Source organism: Haliotis rufescens, unplaced genomic scaffold (genome assembly GCF_023055435.1).
Source record: "Haliotis rufescens isolate VD_foot unplaced genomic scaffold, xgHalRufe1.0.p SCAF_3, whole genome shotgun sequence".
NCBI classification, from domain to species: domain Eukaryota; kingdom Metazoa; phylum Mollusca; class Gastropoda; order Lepetellida; family Haliotidae; genus Haliotis; species Haliotis rufescens.
In genome coordinates, this window is record NW_025964001.1 from 21,821,343 (window position 1) to 21,842,234 (window position 20,892).

At 43.7% G+C, this 20,892-nt stretch overlaps 1 protein-coding gene across 2 annotated transcripts in view; it reads right to left on the reverse strand.

Annotated features, from left to right (window-relative positions):
- Window positions 1–20,892, reverse strand: part of LOC124146455 (putative E3 ubiquitin-protein ligase UBR7) — a 33,185-nt gene that overhangs the window by 4,496 nt on the left and 7,797 nt on the right. For both annotated transcript variants that reach the window (XM_048403906.1, XM_048403905.1), the window contains exons 7-11: window positions 20,131–20,236; window positions 19,126–19,370; window positions 15,981–16,109; window positions 12,059–12,224; window positions 5,922–5,983 (exon numbers count right to left, since the gene is read on the reverse strand). In XM_048403906.1, coding sequence (XP_048259863.1) covers window positions 5,922–5,983; window positions 12,059–12,224; window positions 15,981–16,109; window positions 19,126–19,370; window positions 20,131–20,236 — 708 coding nt within the window. The remainder of the gene's footprint in view (window positions 1–5,921; window positions 5,984–12,058; window positions 12,225–15,980; window positions 16,110–19,125; window positions 19,371–20,130; window positions 20,237–20,892) is intronic.

Below are 20,892 nucleotides of genomic sequence, written 5' to 3' on the forward strand. Positions count from 1 at the left end.
TAAGCATGTATCGCAAGGTTGGAATACACGACAGACAATTAAATGCATAATTGTCAAAATACAAATAAGGACAAAACACACAAAAAGCCGCCTCACCTGTGGTGTGAGTGCGCTGGTTTGCAGGACCCCCACTCCTGTACCCACGGCGTGGGAACATTGGAGACGACCCAGATTGACCACCGTGCAAGGACTGACGACTGCGGAGTTTGGAATTGCGCTGGACACACCCCCTAGATGACCGCTTGTGCCGCGATCAGCGGCCCAAGACGGTGCACCCCCTCCACGTCTTCATCAGAAACCTTTCTGAGGTAATGATTGGCAAAAAACGAGTCAGAACGCCAGTAACAACCTCGTAATATTCTGTGAACAGAGATATTCGAGTGTAGGGCAAATGTTGCCGCAAGCGCCCTGATCTCGTGCGGGTTTGACCCCGCTACCGGTAACCCCCGAGACCGGTACGCCAGATTGATGACAGAACGAAGCCACAACGCAATCGAGTTGCGAGTTATGTCAACCGTGCGATTAGGGTTACACGATATGAACAGACGGTCACGCCCTTGTCTACGTTCATTCGAAGCCTTAAGATAATACTTAAGGGCCCTAACCGGACACAGCGCTCTGTCCTCAGTATCAGCAGGATGTAAGATTTCTTTGAGGGATCTTACAGTGAATTCTCTCTCCGTTTGCCCGACTCTCTGATTCTTGGCGACGAAGCCCATGAGCAGGCCCAGGCGGACCGCTCCTTCGTCACCCCTATCGAATCGTACCTTGGCGACATCGAGTGCATGAATTTCGGATACACGTGCCGCCGTGGCAAAGGAGAGGAGAAATGCTGTTTTCCAAGTCACATGCCGGAACGAAGCACTATGCAAGGGTTCATACGGAGCTTCCGTAAGTGATTGCAACACTAGGGAAAGATCCCAGGCCGGTGCCCGAAGGCGGCCCTTCTTAAGATCGTGCTGTTTGAAACCCTTGATAATACCCCGTATCACCGGCTCTTTGGAGAGACTGGTACCAATAGCAACGTCCCGTACCGTAGCAACGGACGAGACAGTTGGCAATGAAACCCCCGGAGAGTTTCCGGGTCTCTCGCAAGTGAGACATGAAACGAGCAATATCCTGCACAGATACCTTATCTGGCGAATGAATGTGATGTTTACAACACCACTTCGTGAAAATAACCCAACGTGCATTATACACCTTCTGGGTAGAATCACGATGCATACTAACGTATGCCCGAGACGCCCGGCGAGAAAAACCTTTACTCCTCAGACGCTCGGTGACAACATCCACGCGTGCAGATTGAACTGCCCTGCGTTTGGATGAAGCTGACGGGTGTGAGGGTGGATCAAGAGATCCGGTCTCACAGGCAGTGGGAGTGGCGACTGCGTGACCTGGGTCAGCAAGTCGGGGTACCACGATCTGTTCGGCCACATGGGCGCGATCAGTAACATTCGACAGCGAACTCCTCGAAGCCGGCTTAGAATGTGTGGTATCAACGCTGTCGGCGGGTAAGCATAAGCGTCCAAGCCCGTCCAGTCTAACGCGAGAGCATCGTGATCGATGGCCCTCGGGTCCGGGACTGGTGATACAAACAACGGGAGTTGATTGTTGAACCGTGTTGCGAACAGGTCGACCATCGGACGACCCAAACGTTCGCACAGCCACTGAAACACCACTGGGTTCAGCATCCACTCTGTGGGGCTCTGATCCTGAGGCCTCGATAGAGCATGGGCCAGTACATTCCGCACACCTGGGATGTGACGGGCGCGTATCTGGCACGGGACACTGTCCACCAGAGCGTAAAACTCGAACGTGAGATCGAGTAGCGAGTGACTGTGGGTTCCCCCCAGTTTGTTCACATAGGACACTACCGTCGTGTTGTCGGTCGCCAGCATGAGCCGGGCGTCGACGAGACGATGCTTCCAGTGATTGACTGCGTTGATCACTGCCTTGAACTCGAGACAATTGATGTGAAGACCTAGTTCGTCTACGCACCACAGCCCCGAGCTCACCTCCCCCTCTAGATGGGCGCCCCAGCCCACTAGAGAGGCGTCTGTATACAGGTTCAACGTGGCCCGGTAGGGCCGCATAGAGACTCCTGATAAGACATTGTAAGGGAGCGTCCACCACTCCAGATGCGGTCGGAGCCGATCCGGGAGGGCGACGGTCGCACAGTTCACCTCCGTAGCTAACAACTGGACTAAAAACCGTTGCAGCGGGCGGAGTTGGAGACGACCCCGTTCGGTGCAGTCCTGGGCTGATACAAGTAGCCCTAACAGCTGTTCCCAAAAGTGAACAGTCTGTTGCACCGCTAAGACTTTGGCAATCATCGCCTGAATTTTGTGCCACCGGTCTGGGGGGACAAATAAGCGATGGGACACCGTGTTGAACCGACCTCCGATGAACTGCAAGTTCTGAGAAGGGGTTAACTCGCTCTTGGGGAGATTGACAATCCACCCCAATTGCTCCAAGAGCCGACGTGCGAAAACGAGATGGCGTGACAGGGTGTCCGACATTCGATTTGCTACTAGCGAGTCGTCCAGGTACGCGAAGTACCGGACACCCCTCCGGTGGAGGAACCCCACTATGGGGGTGGTTAACCGGGTGAACAGCCAGGGAGCGGATGAAAGACCGAATGGGAGTACAACCCACTCGTAGTGCCTGCCTTGAAAGACAAACCTGAGATACTTCTGATGATCTGAGTGAATCGGAACATGCAGATAAGCATCCTTCAGGTCGATCGAAGCTAGCCAGTCGGCCGGCATGATCAGTGCTTTCAGGTCCGTCAAGCTCAACATTCTGAACTTGGGCGGTTTGCGCAGGTAGAACTCGTTGAACGATTTCAAGTTGTGAATCATTCTGAGTTCGGCACTGTCCTTCTTGGGAACGAGAAATATCCTGGAGTAAAACCCCGGTGTTATTTCTGGTAGAGCTAACTCCCGAACTGCCCTCTTCTCCACCAACCTGCCGATGGCATCGGCGAGGAAGGGAAGATCGGTTTCCAAATAGAAACCTGCCGACGGGGCAACGGTGAGCGGCGGATTCGCTATGAGATCGAGCCGATAGCCGTACCGAATCGTGTTGACCACCCACGGGTCGTCGAACACTTGTTCCCAATTCTCCCAGTAAGTCTGGAGTCTGGCTCCCACTGGGGAAAGAGAGGGGGGCCGGACGGGCTGCGGCAGGCGCAACTGTCCAGGGCCAAGTGACTCGGGTTCGCCTACGGGCCAACCGAAGTTGGCGCTGTCGGCATACGAACCCCTCCAATGAGAGTCACCTGGAGGGGCCCTTGCCGTCCTTAGACGACTTGGGCTTCCCCCAGTTCCCCTTCTTCCCGCGAAAGGGCTGCTGAGAACCCTTACCGGAGCCCTCAGAGCGGGGCTTCTTCCCGGAGGAAGAAGGACCCGACCCCTTAGGCCTGCCGGACGCAGCATCCTGGGGCGCGCTCCGCTTCGGAGCGGCACCCAGGCGCCTATGCAAGGACCCCACAAGATCCAGTGTGTGCCGAGAGGCCTCGGCAGACACAGCGGCCTGTTGTTCCTTCAGAACCCCAGGGATCTTGTTATTAAACAGGGTCCGAGCAGACCAAGGCTGCGAAAGGAGCACCTCCTGATTAGCAGCGTCCAACCCTGAAGCAACCAGATACGACTAGCGCCGAAGAAAATGGCACGTGCCGGAAACAAAGGCCGAAGCCCCGGCAACGTATTCCAGGGAAGCATTCAAACCGAGCAAGCAGTTGTAAATGCGCTGGTCTCGGTCCGTGGGAGAACCTTCGACCAGACTGGCCGCTGCAGCCAGGTATGTGTCTCCGTGAGACATTGCCAGCATGGAGTGTCGAGCGAGGGTGTCCAGCTGTTGCAAGGTACCTTGTGGTACCGTGGCAACCGGTGGGGCACGGACCCCCAAACGCTCCACATGGGCTTCCGCAGAAGGACCAGCCTCGGGAAAGCAAGGTCATGTACTGGGAAAGACCCTTTTCTCCACGACGGGGGAGGTAACGGGAGACCCCAACCGGAGGCAGCCGTGAAGGCCTTCTCCAAAGAAGGCTTAATCCCGCGCAGCAAGGTTGATGCCGGGAAAGCCTTGTCGGACGTCTCGTCGTATACCTCGGAGGAACCCACGGAACCGTGGATTCCCCGCGGTATCGGCAGGGGCTTTGGCATGTCCTCGAAGAGGTCATACACCATGGCAACGCGGTCCTTAACCGATAGCGGAAGCAACGGTTCGGGGGAAGGACCGGTAACCACGGCAGCCGCCGCCGTACCGGTGGACCCCGCGTCCGAACCCGCGGCCACCGAAGAGGCCGGGGACGGAACAGCCAGCAGCCTATCTTGCGATAAGGCCGCCAGCTTGGAGTCCACAAGTTTCGACAATAATGCGGCGACGGAAGCCCCAGACAGCCCGAGGGCCGCAAGGGGATCCGCCGCAGCCGAGGAGGTGGTACCCGCACGGGGACCCCGACCGGACGAACCGGCCACCACAGGGGTGGAGACGGACTGTACGTACAGCCGGTACCGCTCAAACTCCGCAGGCCCCAGACCTTCGCACAGGGTACACCGGGTGTCCCCGCAAGGAACCCTGCACCGCGGGCAACGATCGTGGGGATCCCGGGATGACAAAAACTTTCTGCACACCCCACAACTCCGAGGAGCAGGGGTAGAGGGGGTGGATACTGGGGACATATCCATGTCAGACATTGTTTGCTATAAACAAAGAACAAAACATGGTTACAACGCACGCACCACAACGATTCACAAACGAGCATTTTCACAAGAAAATAAACGAGCAATGTGAACATATAACATACACATATAACTTTTATTAAAGAAATAAGTTATGTTAACCCCCAAAACATACAAGAACAGGGGAAACGTAAAACACAACGTGCATACGCGAACCCCGCAAGTATAGAGAAAAAAGGGAGGGAAAATTATAACCAAGCGTAGCTACCGCAACGCCCCATAAAAGCACAGTTTATTAGAGAATAAACTATAATAAATATCACCAAATCTTCAAGGAACGCTTCAGCAGGAGAAAACACGTCTTGCTAAGCAGACGAAGGAGACAAGAGTGAAGGGTGTCACATGGCAGCTAGGTGGCTACGCACGTGCTGCATGAGGTAATTGAGATCTCTGTGGTAGATTTCGCTATAGCAGCAGTTGTGGGAGACAACAGCCTCGGTATAACAGTGGTAACGTATTACTTAATGTAATACTGTCAAACATTAAGGTACCTGTATATTACTGTCAAACATTAAGGTACCTGTATATTACTGTCAAACATTAAGGTACCTGTAGATTACAGTCAAACATTAAGGTTACTGTAGATTACTGTCAAACATTAAGGTACCTGCAGATTACTGTCAAACATTAAGGTTACTGTAGATTACTGTCAAACATTAAGGTACCTGTTGATTACTGTCAAACATTAAGGTTACTGTAGATTACTGTCAAACATTAAGGTACCTGTAGATTACTGTCAAACATTAAGGTTCCTGTAGATTACTGTCAAACATTAAGGTAACTGTAGATTACTGTCAAACATTAAGGTAACTGTAGATTACTGTCAAACATTAAGGTACCTGCATATTTGACCCGGACAACCTCAGTTATAACTAGACTGATCCTGATTAATGTCACCTGGCATTTGATTCTTTCATATTACTATAGTTATTTGTCAATCATGGCAGGACAGATTAACTATAGTAATATGAACAAATCATGTGGCCCTTAACTTTTTTTTGAGTAGCATATTTGTTGAACCCTGCTATCCATAGTATGATCTCCCACCCACTGGAGTCCCAGAGGGTAGTTTGTATCTTGTAAGTTGTTGCACTTGTGTACAGAAAGCTGATTTCATTATAACCTGAGTCTGTCAAATGAATGTGTGTCATGTATCTTGTACAATATGCAACCCACCTTTCCATTTTCAGCAAACTTCTTCAGGTAATCACTGAGCTGGGACTTCATATCATTGAAACCTGCAGCAACATAAAATAATGTTATAAACTGTAATTCAAATGAATGAGTGAGTCACAGATTTACCTGGGTTTATCTTTTAGCCCAGGGACTCTCAGCTTGTTGTGTCCAAGGCACGGACATGGGAGTCCCGACTGGCGACATAAGGCATGCTCACGGGATCATGTTGATTTCCATACATACTACTACGTCCTATCACTGCACTAGCGCGGAAGCTTTATTCTATTATAGATAGGGATTTCAGTGCTAGACTGAATAAAATCAACAATGATTTCGAATCTTAAGTGAATTTCCAACCAGAATAGAAATGTCAGTTACATTTAACATGCAATCCACAATTTGGATTAGTTTTTTAAATTCAAAGGGGACTTTTTCATACCTCACGACTCGCAATGTAATTATTTGCAACCATGCACAATTTGTATGAGTGTAGATGCAACATAATGCCTCCAGTAAAACCCTGGTGTGTTGGTTAAAACACCACTTTGAACATCATTTCATGTTGCATGACCAGGGATAATACTCGGGGGAAAGTGGGATATTCAAACCAAAACTAGCAAGTTGATATGCTTTCTTTTTGCAGGTGAATCACAACCCTGAATCAAGACTCATGTCATGACAACACTTTGAAACTCTTTGACGTTCTTATTACAGAAATGTTGAGAGGACATCCCTGAAGACAATCACTGACAATAACAACTAATCTGTTTTTACGCCAATATTACTTGTATCACGATACGGGGTTGCAGAGTATCGTGGGTCTTGTATTGGGATAGAATACTGTATTGCCATATCGTCACACCTCTACTAGTAAATATTGGTAGTTGTTAAGTAAATGCTATAGTTGTATTCTTGCATAATACTTTGAAAACTCATATTCGATGTTCTGTAATATTTCGCAAATTTGCCACAAAAATCAAATTAACTTGTTCAGGGGGGATGAGATCTTCAAACACAACAATATCGTTGTACAGGTTACGAATCTCGTTCAAATGTACTTGGAGGTGGACTTAAGCACAAAAATGAATTTTTTTTAGGGTAAAAATATCACTTATACGTATCCTGACTCATACTTATTGCTTGTCTCGTCTCATAACCAAAAGGTAGTGGAAATTTCCTGTGCTGTATTCCTGAAGAACAGAAAAAACATCTCACCCAAAAACACCCCTGCAACACGCAATTGCACCGGAACTACGTCACCACACCGGCTTACTCGTCACTCTCCATTTTCCTACTTCTATATGTCCGAAAAACACATCAGGGACAGCAGGGACAGGTGGGTGGATGCTTCAGCGTATGAGTCAGGATAAGTACAAATGACAATCTTACCCTAAAAAAAAATCATATTTCACCTCACCATACTAATTGATAAAGTCACACAGTTGGCGGTGAGTCTCCCCTCCATGTGTAATTCTGACATGATCTATTCTGATGTAAAAAAACCCATTGGGAACGTGGTCAGACATTCTTGTAGGCTTCTATTTCTTTAGAAGGGTACCACCTCCTCTTTGGAGAATAGGGAGTAAATGTATGCTGTTTGTGGATTTGATAAAGCGGGCATAGAATAACAATCCAGCTTACTTTACAACGATTACAGTGTTAAGAGAAGGGTGTAATCTTGACACAATATTTATCACTCATGAGCTGAATTACATAGTAATACAGGGGAACATGGCTTCTCGGCCGGTGGTTATGGGTCAGCAACCTGAAGTCAATGAGTCATGTGATTATGGGTGAATGTACATCTTTAGGCTATCTCTGGTTGGTATTGTTAGTTCCTGTGGTCCAAATTGATGAATACCAGCAACATCTTCTGTGGCGATATCTCTGGGTTAATGGTTCACTGAAATGAAGTCAGATCTCCAGAAACATCTCCATGATGGTCAGGGTGGTGCAGCTCCCGTGTAGGGCTAGAGTAGATGCTATCGCCCTGACTTTCGCATGGGCTGGACGCTGAATGTGGGTCCAACCCTCCTGCCCTGTAGGCCTGAGTACAGTGGTTGTTCTGGAGACTTCTGAAGAAACATTCCTCGATAATGGAATATACAGTCTTAAAATACTTGTCTATCGAAGGTAGATGCATAGAGCCCTAGCTGGGCAAAGGGATAAGTCCTTGGTTTCCTTTGAATCAAGAATGGCTGTCCAGGTAACTGATTTCAGTGATGAAGTCCCATCTCAAGCCGATGCATGTTCACCACTCTCGAATCATAATTCGTAATTATTCATAATATGTTCCATATGTAAGCTCGTAGAGATCTGTCTTGGATGAACTTGTTTGGAACTTGGATGATGAAGCAGATTTGGCCAGTTCGGGAACTATTGCGACGAGGTACGGGAACCACGTTCTCGCCGGACAATGGGGACCCACCAAAGCAGTTTCAGGTTCTTCATATGCATGATCTTCTGTAAAACCAGAGGTATCAGTGCTGGTAGTGGTAACACTTACGTGTCCAGTCCCTCCCTCAATATTGCCGGTTGTCATTGGACCAAGCCAGAGGGTCTGCTACTGAGGACACTTAAGCTGCTGTCTGTCTGTTGAATCTGGTGGCAAATAGGTCCACCGATGGGCAACCTTCCTCCCTTGTTGCCAGTTGAAATGCTTATGGATGTAGCATCCACTCTGTTGGTAACGGTATTGATGGCATCTGTGAACACATCGGATGCTCCTGGAATGTGTCTTGCTTTGACCCATAGATTCCATTTTTCCGATGGCAAGGGGTTAACTGACTATAAAAGTCATGTTTTCCACCCAAGCCAAATTAGGCTGGAATTTCCAGGCTCAATCGTAGTGCCACATTACGAGTTATGTACCTTCAATGTCCAACCTATTGACCAATCAGTTTCCACCTCTCATATCACTTGCATTTGATTCAATAAAAATGGTGGCACCCAGTCTTCACGATCTGATCAATAATCTATATTGTAATAAAACGGGTCTTACCCCGTGAAGTGCATCAAATCACTTGAGCCCCTTGATTAAAAACATAAAAATATTTTCAAAATATCTGTTGACACCCAGTTGGCAGTACTGTACCCATGCTTTGCAAATCCTACAGTTGACCGAAATCTGCACGCTGAAATCCATGTTGTTTACCACTCGAATGACTAATTTGTTACACGATTTTGAATGGACTATGCATGGACTTGGTGCAGCCAAAATGTAACTCAGGGAATCCAGCCTAGTCTGGCAAAGGCGGAAACTTGACTTTTATAGTCAGTTCACGCCTTATCCCAGGAAGATGGTAGATTTAGACTGTCGGTTAGTTTGTACAGCTGAAAGGATAACCTCAGAAGGGACTGCTGATCAGGTCGTGCCTTGGAGGTTTATGTAGAAGGCCACAGTTGAGTTGTCTGTTCTTGTGGTTTATGTGGAAGTGGTATTCTTGTACCTACCTTAGTCCTGATGCAACCTCTGAGTTGAGGTGGGCACCCCATCCTTGTAATGAGGCGTCTACTAATAGGTGTTGATTGTATTCCTGCTCGTTCAAATATGTTCCTCCGCAGACATTCGATTTGATGTCAAAGTCAAGGTTCTGGAAGGTCCAAGAACAGCTTGAGGAATCATTGGATGGGACTCAGATAAAGCCTGCCCCATATGTCAAAGCTTGAGCGGTAGTGATCAGACCTAAGGTCACTTGCCGTTGGTTGAATGAAATCTGTTTGTAAATAGCTACTAGAAGATAGCTTTGGATTTCGATCCACCGATCCTCTGGCACTTGAATAAGATTCTGTGTCGTTAGGAATCTGATCCCTAAGACGTGGTTGAATGTCGGATTTCTGATTGTCGGCTCGCTTGAGGGAGAGATATTTTTGTGTTCTTGGGGAACACAGCACAGGAAGTTTCCACTATCTTTTGGGAATGAAAAGAGATAAGCAATAACCGTATACAGTGTTTGAAATTGGCACTCGTCCTGTAGTCCTTGCCAAACTGCCCAATAGTTGGGGTATCATAAGGACTAGTATAAATTAGCCATTTTCAAGGGTTTTGCCATATGTTATTATTATAAGGACTAGTGGACGAAAACTGTTAGTTTCTAATGGTGCGGATATCACCATGAATGAGGCAGGTTTTTTGCACCTAGAATTAGGGGGATTTCAAGGGGGGTTGCCCTATGCACAGGGTAGAAGAGTTGGGACGTTTTTTCCCCCCAACACAAAGACATTACCGTGAGCACATAACACCGGATATACCAGGTCAACAAATCCATACTAAAGTAATGCAAATTAATCTTGTATTTACACTGTCTCGTTATAAAAAGTAATCTTTGTATATTTGGACTTACGTTTGTAACCTATTTTATTAGGTTTATTAAAAATTTCATTCAATATTGTTCACATTCATTTTGTGAAATCGTGTGTAAAGTGATCGGTAGATAGTACAACTCATCGTTATTTACAGCAACCAGTCAGATTACCGCTATTGATGCCTTGAGACAAACTTTAGTTGACAGACAATAGATATACCGTATTCGACGTAATAAGCGTCCAGGGCGCTTTCAAAATTAGAAATAGGGGGCTCTTATAAGAATATTATTTTATTGAAAAAAAACTCAAGAGTTAAAAGATAAATTTCGTGGTTTATGCTGACAGCCTGAAATGTTTATGTACAACAGATATATTTTTCCAGAATTTAATTGCCCTAATTAAGTGTGCATATAACACACGAGTGTGTATTATACGCGAATATATAAGTCTTGTGTACATTGATCAATCGGAAGGGTTGCTAATTAGGATTGTTCACTGGCCAATATATTAGCAAATATCGCTGTGGGCGCTTATTACGTCGAATACGGTATATATATCATACATGCAACACTTTGACTCGTTGAAAGACATATTTCTTGTAGTTTGACTATCATATGTCAACATAAAGTTTTCGCGATCGCAAGAGTGGTTTTTACTTTATTTCAAACATCCATAGTAATGCATCGTGATTACCTTATTGCTGGTGTTCAAGTAGCCAGATTGTCAGCATTTCACCTTCAGTGTACTTATTCAATCCTCTCTGATTAATCTCATTGGCTTCATCATTATATTGTTATCTTTGTACATTAAGCCTATTCGAGCAGCTTTGTCATTATATAGTTATCCTTGCACATTAATCCAAGTCATTGGCTTTGTTATTGTACATTCATCCCACCTTGTGTTGTGGAAACATCTCATGACTATATTAACTGTATGCACTTTCTAAGCATGAAGGAGCAAGTAGTAGCTCTGAAACGTCGTGACAAAGAATATAAGAAGTTGACATCCATAAAAAGTGTCAGGTGTTCATGTTCTCCCTACTTTTAAATGCCCATCAAAGACTTTTACGCATGAATAGTTCTCTGGAGAACCTAAGTTTGAAACGAAGGGATAAAAAGGAAGGAATTGTTCCCAAATCTTAATGTTGGTTGGTTGGTTGGTTTGCTGTTTTACGCCGCACTCAGCAATATTCCAGCTATATGATGGCGGTCTGTAAATAATCGAGTCTGGACCAGACAATCCAGTGATTCACATCATGAGTATCAATCCACGCAATTGGAATACAATGAGTGAGTGAGTGAGTTAGTATGGTTTTATGCCGTTTTTAGCAATATTCCAGCAATATCACGGTGGGGGGACACCAGAAATGGGCTTCACACATTGTACCAATGTCGGGAATCGAACCTGGGTCTTCGGTGTGACGAGTGAACGCTTTACCCACTAGGCTACCCGACCGCCCCGGGATACGATGACATGCATCAACCAAGTCAGCTAGCCTGACCACCAGATCCCGTTAGTCACCTTTTACGACAAGCATAGTCGCCTTTTACGGCAAGCATGGGTTGCTGAAGACCTATTCTACCCCGGAATCTTCACGGGTCCAAAAACATAATGATGCATGTACAGAAATCTGAACAAATTGACTTCATTGGCATGGATTTTATATGACACATTTGAAAGTTACTTTAATCTGATCTCAAACTTGAAAATTTAAATGGGTGATGTGTCAAACCCTTCATTGTGGGTTGTTCGTTGTTCGTTGTTCGTTACAGTTTCACAGCATCCAGCAGAAGGTCCCATAATGCAGCAGACCATCAGCTCCAGAACCTCACCTTGGAGTAGCTCCACCTGCTGTATCCGGTTCATCTGGGACAGAGCACTGACTTCCTTGTCGTGCTGCGACACTGGCACCTGGTTCTGACGTCCACGCTCCTCATAGGACTGTACGGTGTCATGGTCGTCAGTCAGAAACAGGATCCCTTTGTCCTTGTACATGGTCTGGGGAAGGCAGGGATGTGGAAAATGTAGTGGAAAAATAATAACGGCATGACAATCAAGGGAAGTGAGTGAGCGAGTGAGTGAGTTTGGTTTTACGCCGCTTTTAGCAATATTCCAGCAATATCATGGCGGGGGACACCAGAAATGGGCTTCACACATTGTACCCATGTCGGGATTCAAACCCGGGTCTTCAACGTGACGAGCGAACGCTTTAACCACTAGGCTACCCAACCGTCCCAATCAGGGGAAGACACAATCCTATCCAACTAGTCTACAGCTCTAGGCTTATGTAAAATAACTAGATTTTGGGAGAAAATGATTTGTCCTAGAAATATAGCAGGTTAATGGTTGTGTCTAACCGGGGAGAATGTTTCATATGAACCAAATAAGGCATGTTTGTTTGCTGCTTAACGCCACACTCAGCAATATTCCAGCTATATGATGGTGGTCTGTAAATAATCAAGTCTGGACCAGACAATCCAGTGATTGACATCATGAGAATCGATCCACGCAATTGGGATACGATGACTGACCACCCGATCCCGTTAGTCGCCTCTTACGATGTTGTGAAATGCCAAGGTATTACGCAACGCACAAATGTAGAGAATGGAGGCAGAAAAAATATATACTGTGTCTCGACACCCGAGGGACGCATGATAATATTCACTGAAGCTACATCACATCAAGAGCAGTTATGAGTGTCTGTTATTTCATCCACAATCATGACCACTGTCAACATCATCACTGATTCATTCCAGGCTCATTAGTAATTATCTGAATGTACAGTACACTACACCATTCCATAACTTTGCAGGACCCTCATATTGCCTGTAAGGACTCTTAAAATGAATTATTGGGAGCTCCATGACCACCACTTTTGTTAATCAAGGTACCGTATTCGACGTAATAAGCGCCCAGGGCGCTCTCAAAATTAGAAATAGGGGCTCTTATTAGAATGGTATTTTGGTGAAAAAAAAAAAGAGTTGAAAAATAAATTTCGTGGTTTATGCTCACAGCCTGAAATGTTTATATACGACAGATATATTTGTCCAGAATTTATTGCCCATAATTAAGGGTGCATATAACACACGAGTGCGTATTATACACGAATAAATAAGTCTTGTGTACATTGATCAATCGGAAGGGGTGCTAATTGGGATTGTTCACAAGCCAATATATTAATAAATATCGCCGTGGGCGCTTATTAGAGCGGGGCGCTTATTACGTCGAATACGGTAATACCCGGAATGCCATAACATTGTGTCTCTAATTTGCCTAAGAAGCCTGGACAAGATCCAGGATTTTAAAAAGTGTGCATGTGCACTTTTCACAAGATTTGTTATTCACCAGGCAGAAGACAAGTGGCCATAGCTTTTTCCTAATCTTGCAGTCTCAAAGCATCCCTGGGGTAGAAACAGGATTTCTTGTCCAGAAAATGCAGAAAACAACTAATTTTAACCAGCACAAATTATGATACATATAGACACAATGTCCAGAATCAATTATGAGCCACATTGGTGCCCAGACCATCATCTCTGATACCTGACCCATCTTTGTCATAAGTAGGTCACTTGCCTAATAAATATTTATATCCATTCGCAGCTGTTATTGTTCTCAGGTAAACATACATAACACGTTATTTCTGGTTTCCCGACTGACCAAACCCAGAGTCCCTGACCCTGAACCAGTTTCCTCATCTTCCTCAAGCAGCACCATGTTTATTGTCACCATGCTGGTATTGTACACAATTTATGCCACTAGTGAAAATTTGTTGCGCTCAACTATAGATAAACCAGTCATTATCTTCATGTGAAAGCAGGATTTAACTGACGTACTCATGGATTTATCTAGGACATTAACCAAGGGCCCCCGGCAGGTAAATTTGGGGGAAATAATTATTTTATTCAAAATTGTGATTTTTAATAAAGTTAAATTGTGTCTTGAGATTGGAATGAAATAATATAAAACTAAGAGTTAAAACCTCTTCCTATTTATTGGTCCTGTTATCAGGGAAATACAGGTTATATAACAAAGTGTACAACTTTTATGGATAACATCTGGTTTATTGCATATAGCGACGTTTTGAAGGACATTTTACCATTAGCAAGCTAGAGTGAAGAGGGGTAACGTATTCAACGTAATAAGCGCCCAGGACGCTCTCAAAATTAGAAATAGGGGGCTCTTATTAGAATATTATTTTGGTGAAAAAAAACAGAGTTAAAGGATAAATTTCGAGGTTCATGCTGACAGCCTGAAATATGATATAGGACAGATATATTTTTCCATTTTAATTGCCCATAATTAAGGTTGCATATAACACACAAGTGCGTATTATACATGAATAAATAGGTCTTCTTTACATTGATCATTGGGTTTGGTTTGTGCAGAGAGGCAATAAGTAGCTTATTTATGAATTGGGCATGTGGATCGCTCATCCACACCACAATAACCATTCAGTTTTCTATGATTAAATAATTGATAAATGACCAACAATTATTATTAATCAAACATTTATTATTATAATAACTTCACATTTATTTTTATTATTATTATTATAGAGAATGTGAAAATCCTTGAACCAGTATTCTACGAGTTCTATTTACATTATAGTATTACAATGCACAGATATAGTTCCAAATGAAACCGAAGCAAAGATTTTAAGTGTTCTTCAATCTTTACTTCAATCCATCTCATTAACAAGAGACCAATAGTGCCTATATCGCTCATCTGGATATTTACGCAATCATGACTAAGTATACATTTGCATTGTACATGTACATAATACTGCAAATATTTCGTAATTTTGACTGTCAGCATTTAAACTGGGTGGATGGCAAATCTGACAGCATGAACGTGTATTTCTCTACATACAAATGTAGCATAAAGATCTGAAACGTTTCCATGTTATGACCCAGGATAAATCATATCAAAGCCTCCATTTCTCCAGTTGGAATCCATTGGAGAATGCTTCCAACCTAATATGGTTGATATCTATCTCTTAGTTCCAGAGAAGAAGTCGTTAAAGCAATATAGCCAAATTACCCCTATTTGGCCCTGCCCCTCAGCCCCTGGGGGTCAGCCCCTCCATTTGTATAAATTTGAATCCTCACCACCGGAGAATGCTTCCAACCAAATATGGTTGATATCTATCTCTTAGTTCCAGAGAAGAAGTTGCTTAAAGCAATTTAGCCAAATTCCCCTATTTGGCCCTGCCCCTAAGCCCCTGGGGGTCAGCCCCACCATTTGTACAATTTTGAATCCCAACCACCTTGGGATGCTTCCAACCAAATTTCGTTAATTTCCAATTAGTGGTTCAGAAGAAGTCATTTGAATAAATTGTTGACGTACGGACGACTGATGCCACAGTATCCCATAAGCTCACCTTGGTCCTTTGAACCCGGTGAGCTGATAATAATTAACAAATAATAATAATACTTCAATCTGAAATTATTCTCGGATTTTCCAAGGGATTGAATCTGTCAGCTAGATCTAGTTAGTTCAAATAAACAGTATGTAACATAAAAACCAACTTTAGTTCTCATTTTCGAACAGGCAAACCCTCAGTTTCTGCTAGACCTGCTGATCTCGATAACTGACAACAGTCCCTGATACTACCCTTTTTCCAAGAAGAAATTTATATAAAACGTCCCACAGAAAGACTTACCCACCCTAATTAGGATGGGTGGAAATATGTGTGTCTGTGTGTGTGTCTTCGTGTGTCTGCATGTGTGCATGTGTGTGCGAATGTAGCCTTACCATGCATTCCACACACTGACAGAGTTTCTTCCTCCACCCTTCTGGCAAGAAGATGGCTTCTTCTTTCACTTCATACTTGCGAGACTTAAGATCCTTCAGAAGACAGGTGTCTACAGACGGCTGTTGTCGCTGTTGGAAAGCATCACATGAAACTGTACACATCACTGATATAAATGTTTCATCAGATTTCATAATTCCCTTTCTAGGACAATTGTTTCAATTGCTTGTTATTAAATCAGATCTTTTTCAGGAGTACAAAACAACCAGCATACTAGTGAACAGGCATTTTCAAAACAATAACCCGAGTTCTTATGTTAATAGATGATACTATATGTGCTTTTGTTTCTTGTTAAATGGTGCACTCAGCAATATTCCAGCTGTATGACGGCAGCCTTAAACTAATCAGGTGGGGACCAAACAAACCAGTGAATGATATTGTGAGCAACGATCCACATCATTGGGGTACAATTTCACGCCATCAACCAAGTCACCAAGCCTAACCACCCAATCCGTTAAATCACCTCTTTTAGGAGCATAGGTTGCATGGGACCTATTCTAACCCGGACTCCCCAAGGGTTAATAGATCCACTAACCCTAAAAATTGAAAAGTGGAAAAATATATATTCTCCACAAAACAAATGTGCATCAACTCAATCAAAACGCTATACAGAAAGAACCAGAAGTCTAAAGACATGACATTTTTTTTTATGGCTAACAACTTGTTTATTCTTTGTAAGAATGGTTCAGGGCTACTTCCTGCCCCTTCATAAGGTGAATACTGAGTAAGCTTACTTACTTACTTACTTACTTACTTACTTACTAACTATTGGAGATTTAACTTGCACTTTCCGACATATTACGTATTTCTCACATGGGCCCGCCGGGCCATTTAGTGAGATTGCCAAGGAGGTGAGGTGAAATGGAGTTTAACGTCGCGTCTAAGATTATTGCACTTATATAGCGACGTGCATGTACGCGTGTGTGTTTTTGTGGCTGCTTGTACTAGTCCGAACTGATGCTGATTTATAGTGCTAGCTCACTGAGATACCATGCCGCAGTTTAACATGAATACCCCACTCAGACACAGTATACTGACTCCGAGCCGACCAGTCCTTGTTTTAGCCTCTTAATGCCGAGCGCCAGACAGGGTAACAACAAGTACCATCTTTTAACGTCTTTTGGTATGACGCGGCCAGGGATCGAAGCCCGGACCTTCCGCTCTCCGGGCGGACACTCTACCACTAGACCACGGAGTCGGTCGAGATTGCCAAGGAGGGTATGTCCGAAAGGTGAGGCAACTTGGGGGACGTTAGGGTTGCCTATTTTCAATTTTGAGAAATTTGGAATTTGGAAACTCGCAATAGCCGGGGGGACTAAGGGTGGGTGTGGTTGTGTGGTTTTTGGATTTGTGTTGGATTAGTTTTGATTAGTGGTGGTTTAATTTTTGTAGGTGATTATATGTGTCTTGGAGGTTCAGGTTGAATGAGGTGATGAGTAAGCATATTGAGTTCATGTAATATACATCCCATGTTTATATGTTTATACAAGGTACCTTAATCCTACCTTGAGTAAACATACACATATCAGCATGTGTACTGTAAATCTGGAAAGTTTTGTGCCATGAAATTATTGCTAGTGGCTAACACTAACCTTAACTGTGTCTGGAAGGTTTTGTGCCTTGAAATTATTGCTAGTGGCTAACACTAAACTTAACTGTGTCTGAAAAGTTTTGCGATGCCCTGTTGAGGTGACCAAATATCAAAGATACATTTGCACGTGGCATATTTCATAAATAGGAAGCATCAGTCAGTGTTTTTTAAACTATAGATGTATGTTTTTGTAGTTGACAATGGATGTTTCCAGATTTACAGCATTACCTCAATAAGCTTGTAGTGTGCTCAGTATTCACCTGATGAAAGGGCAAGGAGTAGCTCTCAAACGAAAGAAAACAAGAGTCATCAGAAAGATGACATATCCCCCCCCGGCAGCTGTCTGTAAAGTAACCACAAGTAAATGTGCAATTCTGTATGTAATGAGTCAAGAGTTGAATGTTCTTGAAGAACCATACATTGTTTACCCACAAAAGATCCACCATGGTCGCATCCATATGAAATGGAAAGTAAAACAAGTGTGTTTCTGTGGGGTTTTTTTTATGCAAACAAATGACAAATTACAAGAAACAATAACTAAACAAGCGTATAGTCAACAAAGTCATCTATATCCCCCGCCCATTTTAACACGTTATGGTCCCAAACCATGCAAACCAGGTAACTGACCCAACATTTCTCTTAGCCCATGTCAAAATAGCTGCAATGGAAATTCGAAAATAAACATTTCTAAAACTCCTGAATATCAAATGGCACCAGTTCAGTATGTGCTTTATATATAGACATGCAATGTTTGGCAAGGAAATATTGAACAGTCTATTTGTTATACTCCATAAGTGAACCCACCCTATATTAAAACTTAAATCCAACTTGTTGCCATGGAAACATACAAAATAAAAATTTATAAAATTCCTTAATAGCAAAAGGCACCAGTTTAGTATGTGCCTGGTAGACATGCAAAGTTTTGTAAGAAAATATTTAACGTTTTTTGAGTTACGCTCCGGAAATGAACACCACCATTATAGAAGATAAGTCCAACTTGTTGCCATGGAAACATAAAAATAAAAATTTCTAAAATTCCTAAATGGCAAAAAGCACAACTTCACCACTTGAGTGATATAAATGCAGAATTTGATAAAGAAATGTTTAACAGTTTCGGAGTTCTGCTCCGGAAACAAATATCACTCACAAAGTTAGCCTGCATTCTTTCATGAAAATTTGAAAATAAAAACATTGGAAAAATTCGTAAATAGCAAAAGGCTCAACTTCACCACTTAAGTGATATAAATGCAAAGTTTGATGAAGAAATATTTAACGGTTTTCGAGTTCTGCTCCGGGAACAATTCAGACAGACGGACATGCCCATAGCTATATCACCCCGCATTATATGCCAGGGGGATAAAAAGATTTATCCATGAAAAAGTGTCATGTATTCATGTTCTTAACCTTCACAGCACACCTATTCAGATAACTATTTCAAGAGCAAAACTCCATCACACATGAAACAAAAGTTTGGCCTTTGAATGACTTGACCTTACCCCGTCTGAGGTTGTAGCAACTTGGGACCGTGGTGGATACTTCTTAACAAGTGCCTCAAACCTCGGGTCATTACTGGACCAGTCAGGGTCGTCGCTGTTGCCTGAGAGGTTGCCCAAGCTGACGTTGGATGCGCTTGCGTCAAGGCTGCTGGTGCCAGCGCTCATGCTGTAACTAGCCTGGTCGGAACTATCACTGGCCACCACATCAACTTCAGTGTACCTTTCCTCCTTCTTCAATACAGTGGCTGGAATTTGTTTTTTTCCCTTGTTCAAAGTAGTATGTAATATGTAACCAAATAAACAGTTGTGTACCATCAACCTGGGAAAGGGCCTCCCTACATAGACAAGCATACAATGCCGCCATGACGTAACAGTAAAGCAGTGCGCATGTAAAGGGAAGTAACTGCATGCCATATTGGATCGCAATGTTTATAAGTATAAGGATTTTTAATTTCTTTTTGGAAAAAGGAAATAAAAACGAACGTGCGACAGACTTTATGATGATGCGGGCGGTGCCTGAGAACCAAGACTATTATTTTTTTTTAGCCTTTACGTGTCCCGAGTAGATAGGGACAAAACTCTGCACAGTGAATTGCAGCGTTTTAGATGACTGTGCCACCTGTGATCTCTCTAGAGGTCAGAGAAGTCAAAGGCAGTACCTTGGACAAAAATCAATATTTACAATAAGAATGCATACTATTTGTTATCCTGTACAGCACATACTTGCTGAACATCAAATATCCAAATGATAGAGCGAGTGAGTGGGTGGGTATGGTTTAACGCCGCTTTAAGCAATATTCCAGCAATATCACGACGGGGGACACAAAACATGGGCTTCACACATTGTAACCATGTCGGGAATCGAACCCGGGTCTTCGGCGTGACGAGCAAACGCTTTAACCACTAGGCTACCCGACCTCCCCTCAAAATGATAGAACAAATGGATGAGGAATGGGCAAATACTGACATTTTAAATGTGGCTAAGTTAGTTTGAACAGCGGTTACCTTGAGACGTTAGTGTGTAAGCCCAGAGGAAGTCATGTCTCTTCATACAATCCGAGCACACCACCTCGCTGTACTCCTGGTTGTCAGGAACTACTGTGCCCAGATGCTGAAACAACACACAGTACTAGCCAATCAGGAGGGGTGTCAGAGTGATTCACATTGGCAGCATAATGACACAAATCAATACATGAAACTCTAACACAGTACATTCAACTTTGGTGTCGGCGACCATCATCGCTACCATCATGCCTGAACAAGTCCACAAGTTGCAGACACCGCTGGATGCATGTGTTTATACACAAGTGAGTTTGGTTTAACACTGCTTTGAGTGAGTTTGGTTTAACACCGCTTTGAGTGAGTTTGGTTTAACACCGCACTGAGCATTATTTCAGTTATATCACTGCATGTCAGCTTAATGTGGGAGGAAAACCTGATGTGATGCAGGTGCCAAGACATTTACCAGTTTGAAAGAGTCTGTGCTGACAAAAATTAAGTTCAGAGTGTATTCGCATGCATACCTAACAATATGGTTCAATAGGACACAAATAGCAATAAAACAGGCAAAAACTCAAATCCATGTTGCCCTTTAGAGTCAAATTAGTCATTCAAAGAGAACCATCCACTGGTATCACAAACAATATGCCAACCACATATTCCTAGGTTTGGTTCATAATGGCATATAAACAAATATATTAAATCTAGTCATGCAGATCCATTTATTCTTATGTTGTGGTTTATTGTATTTATCGCATTTATCGTTTC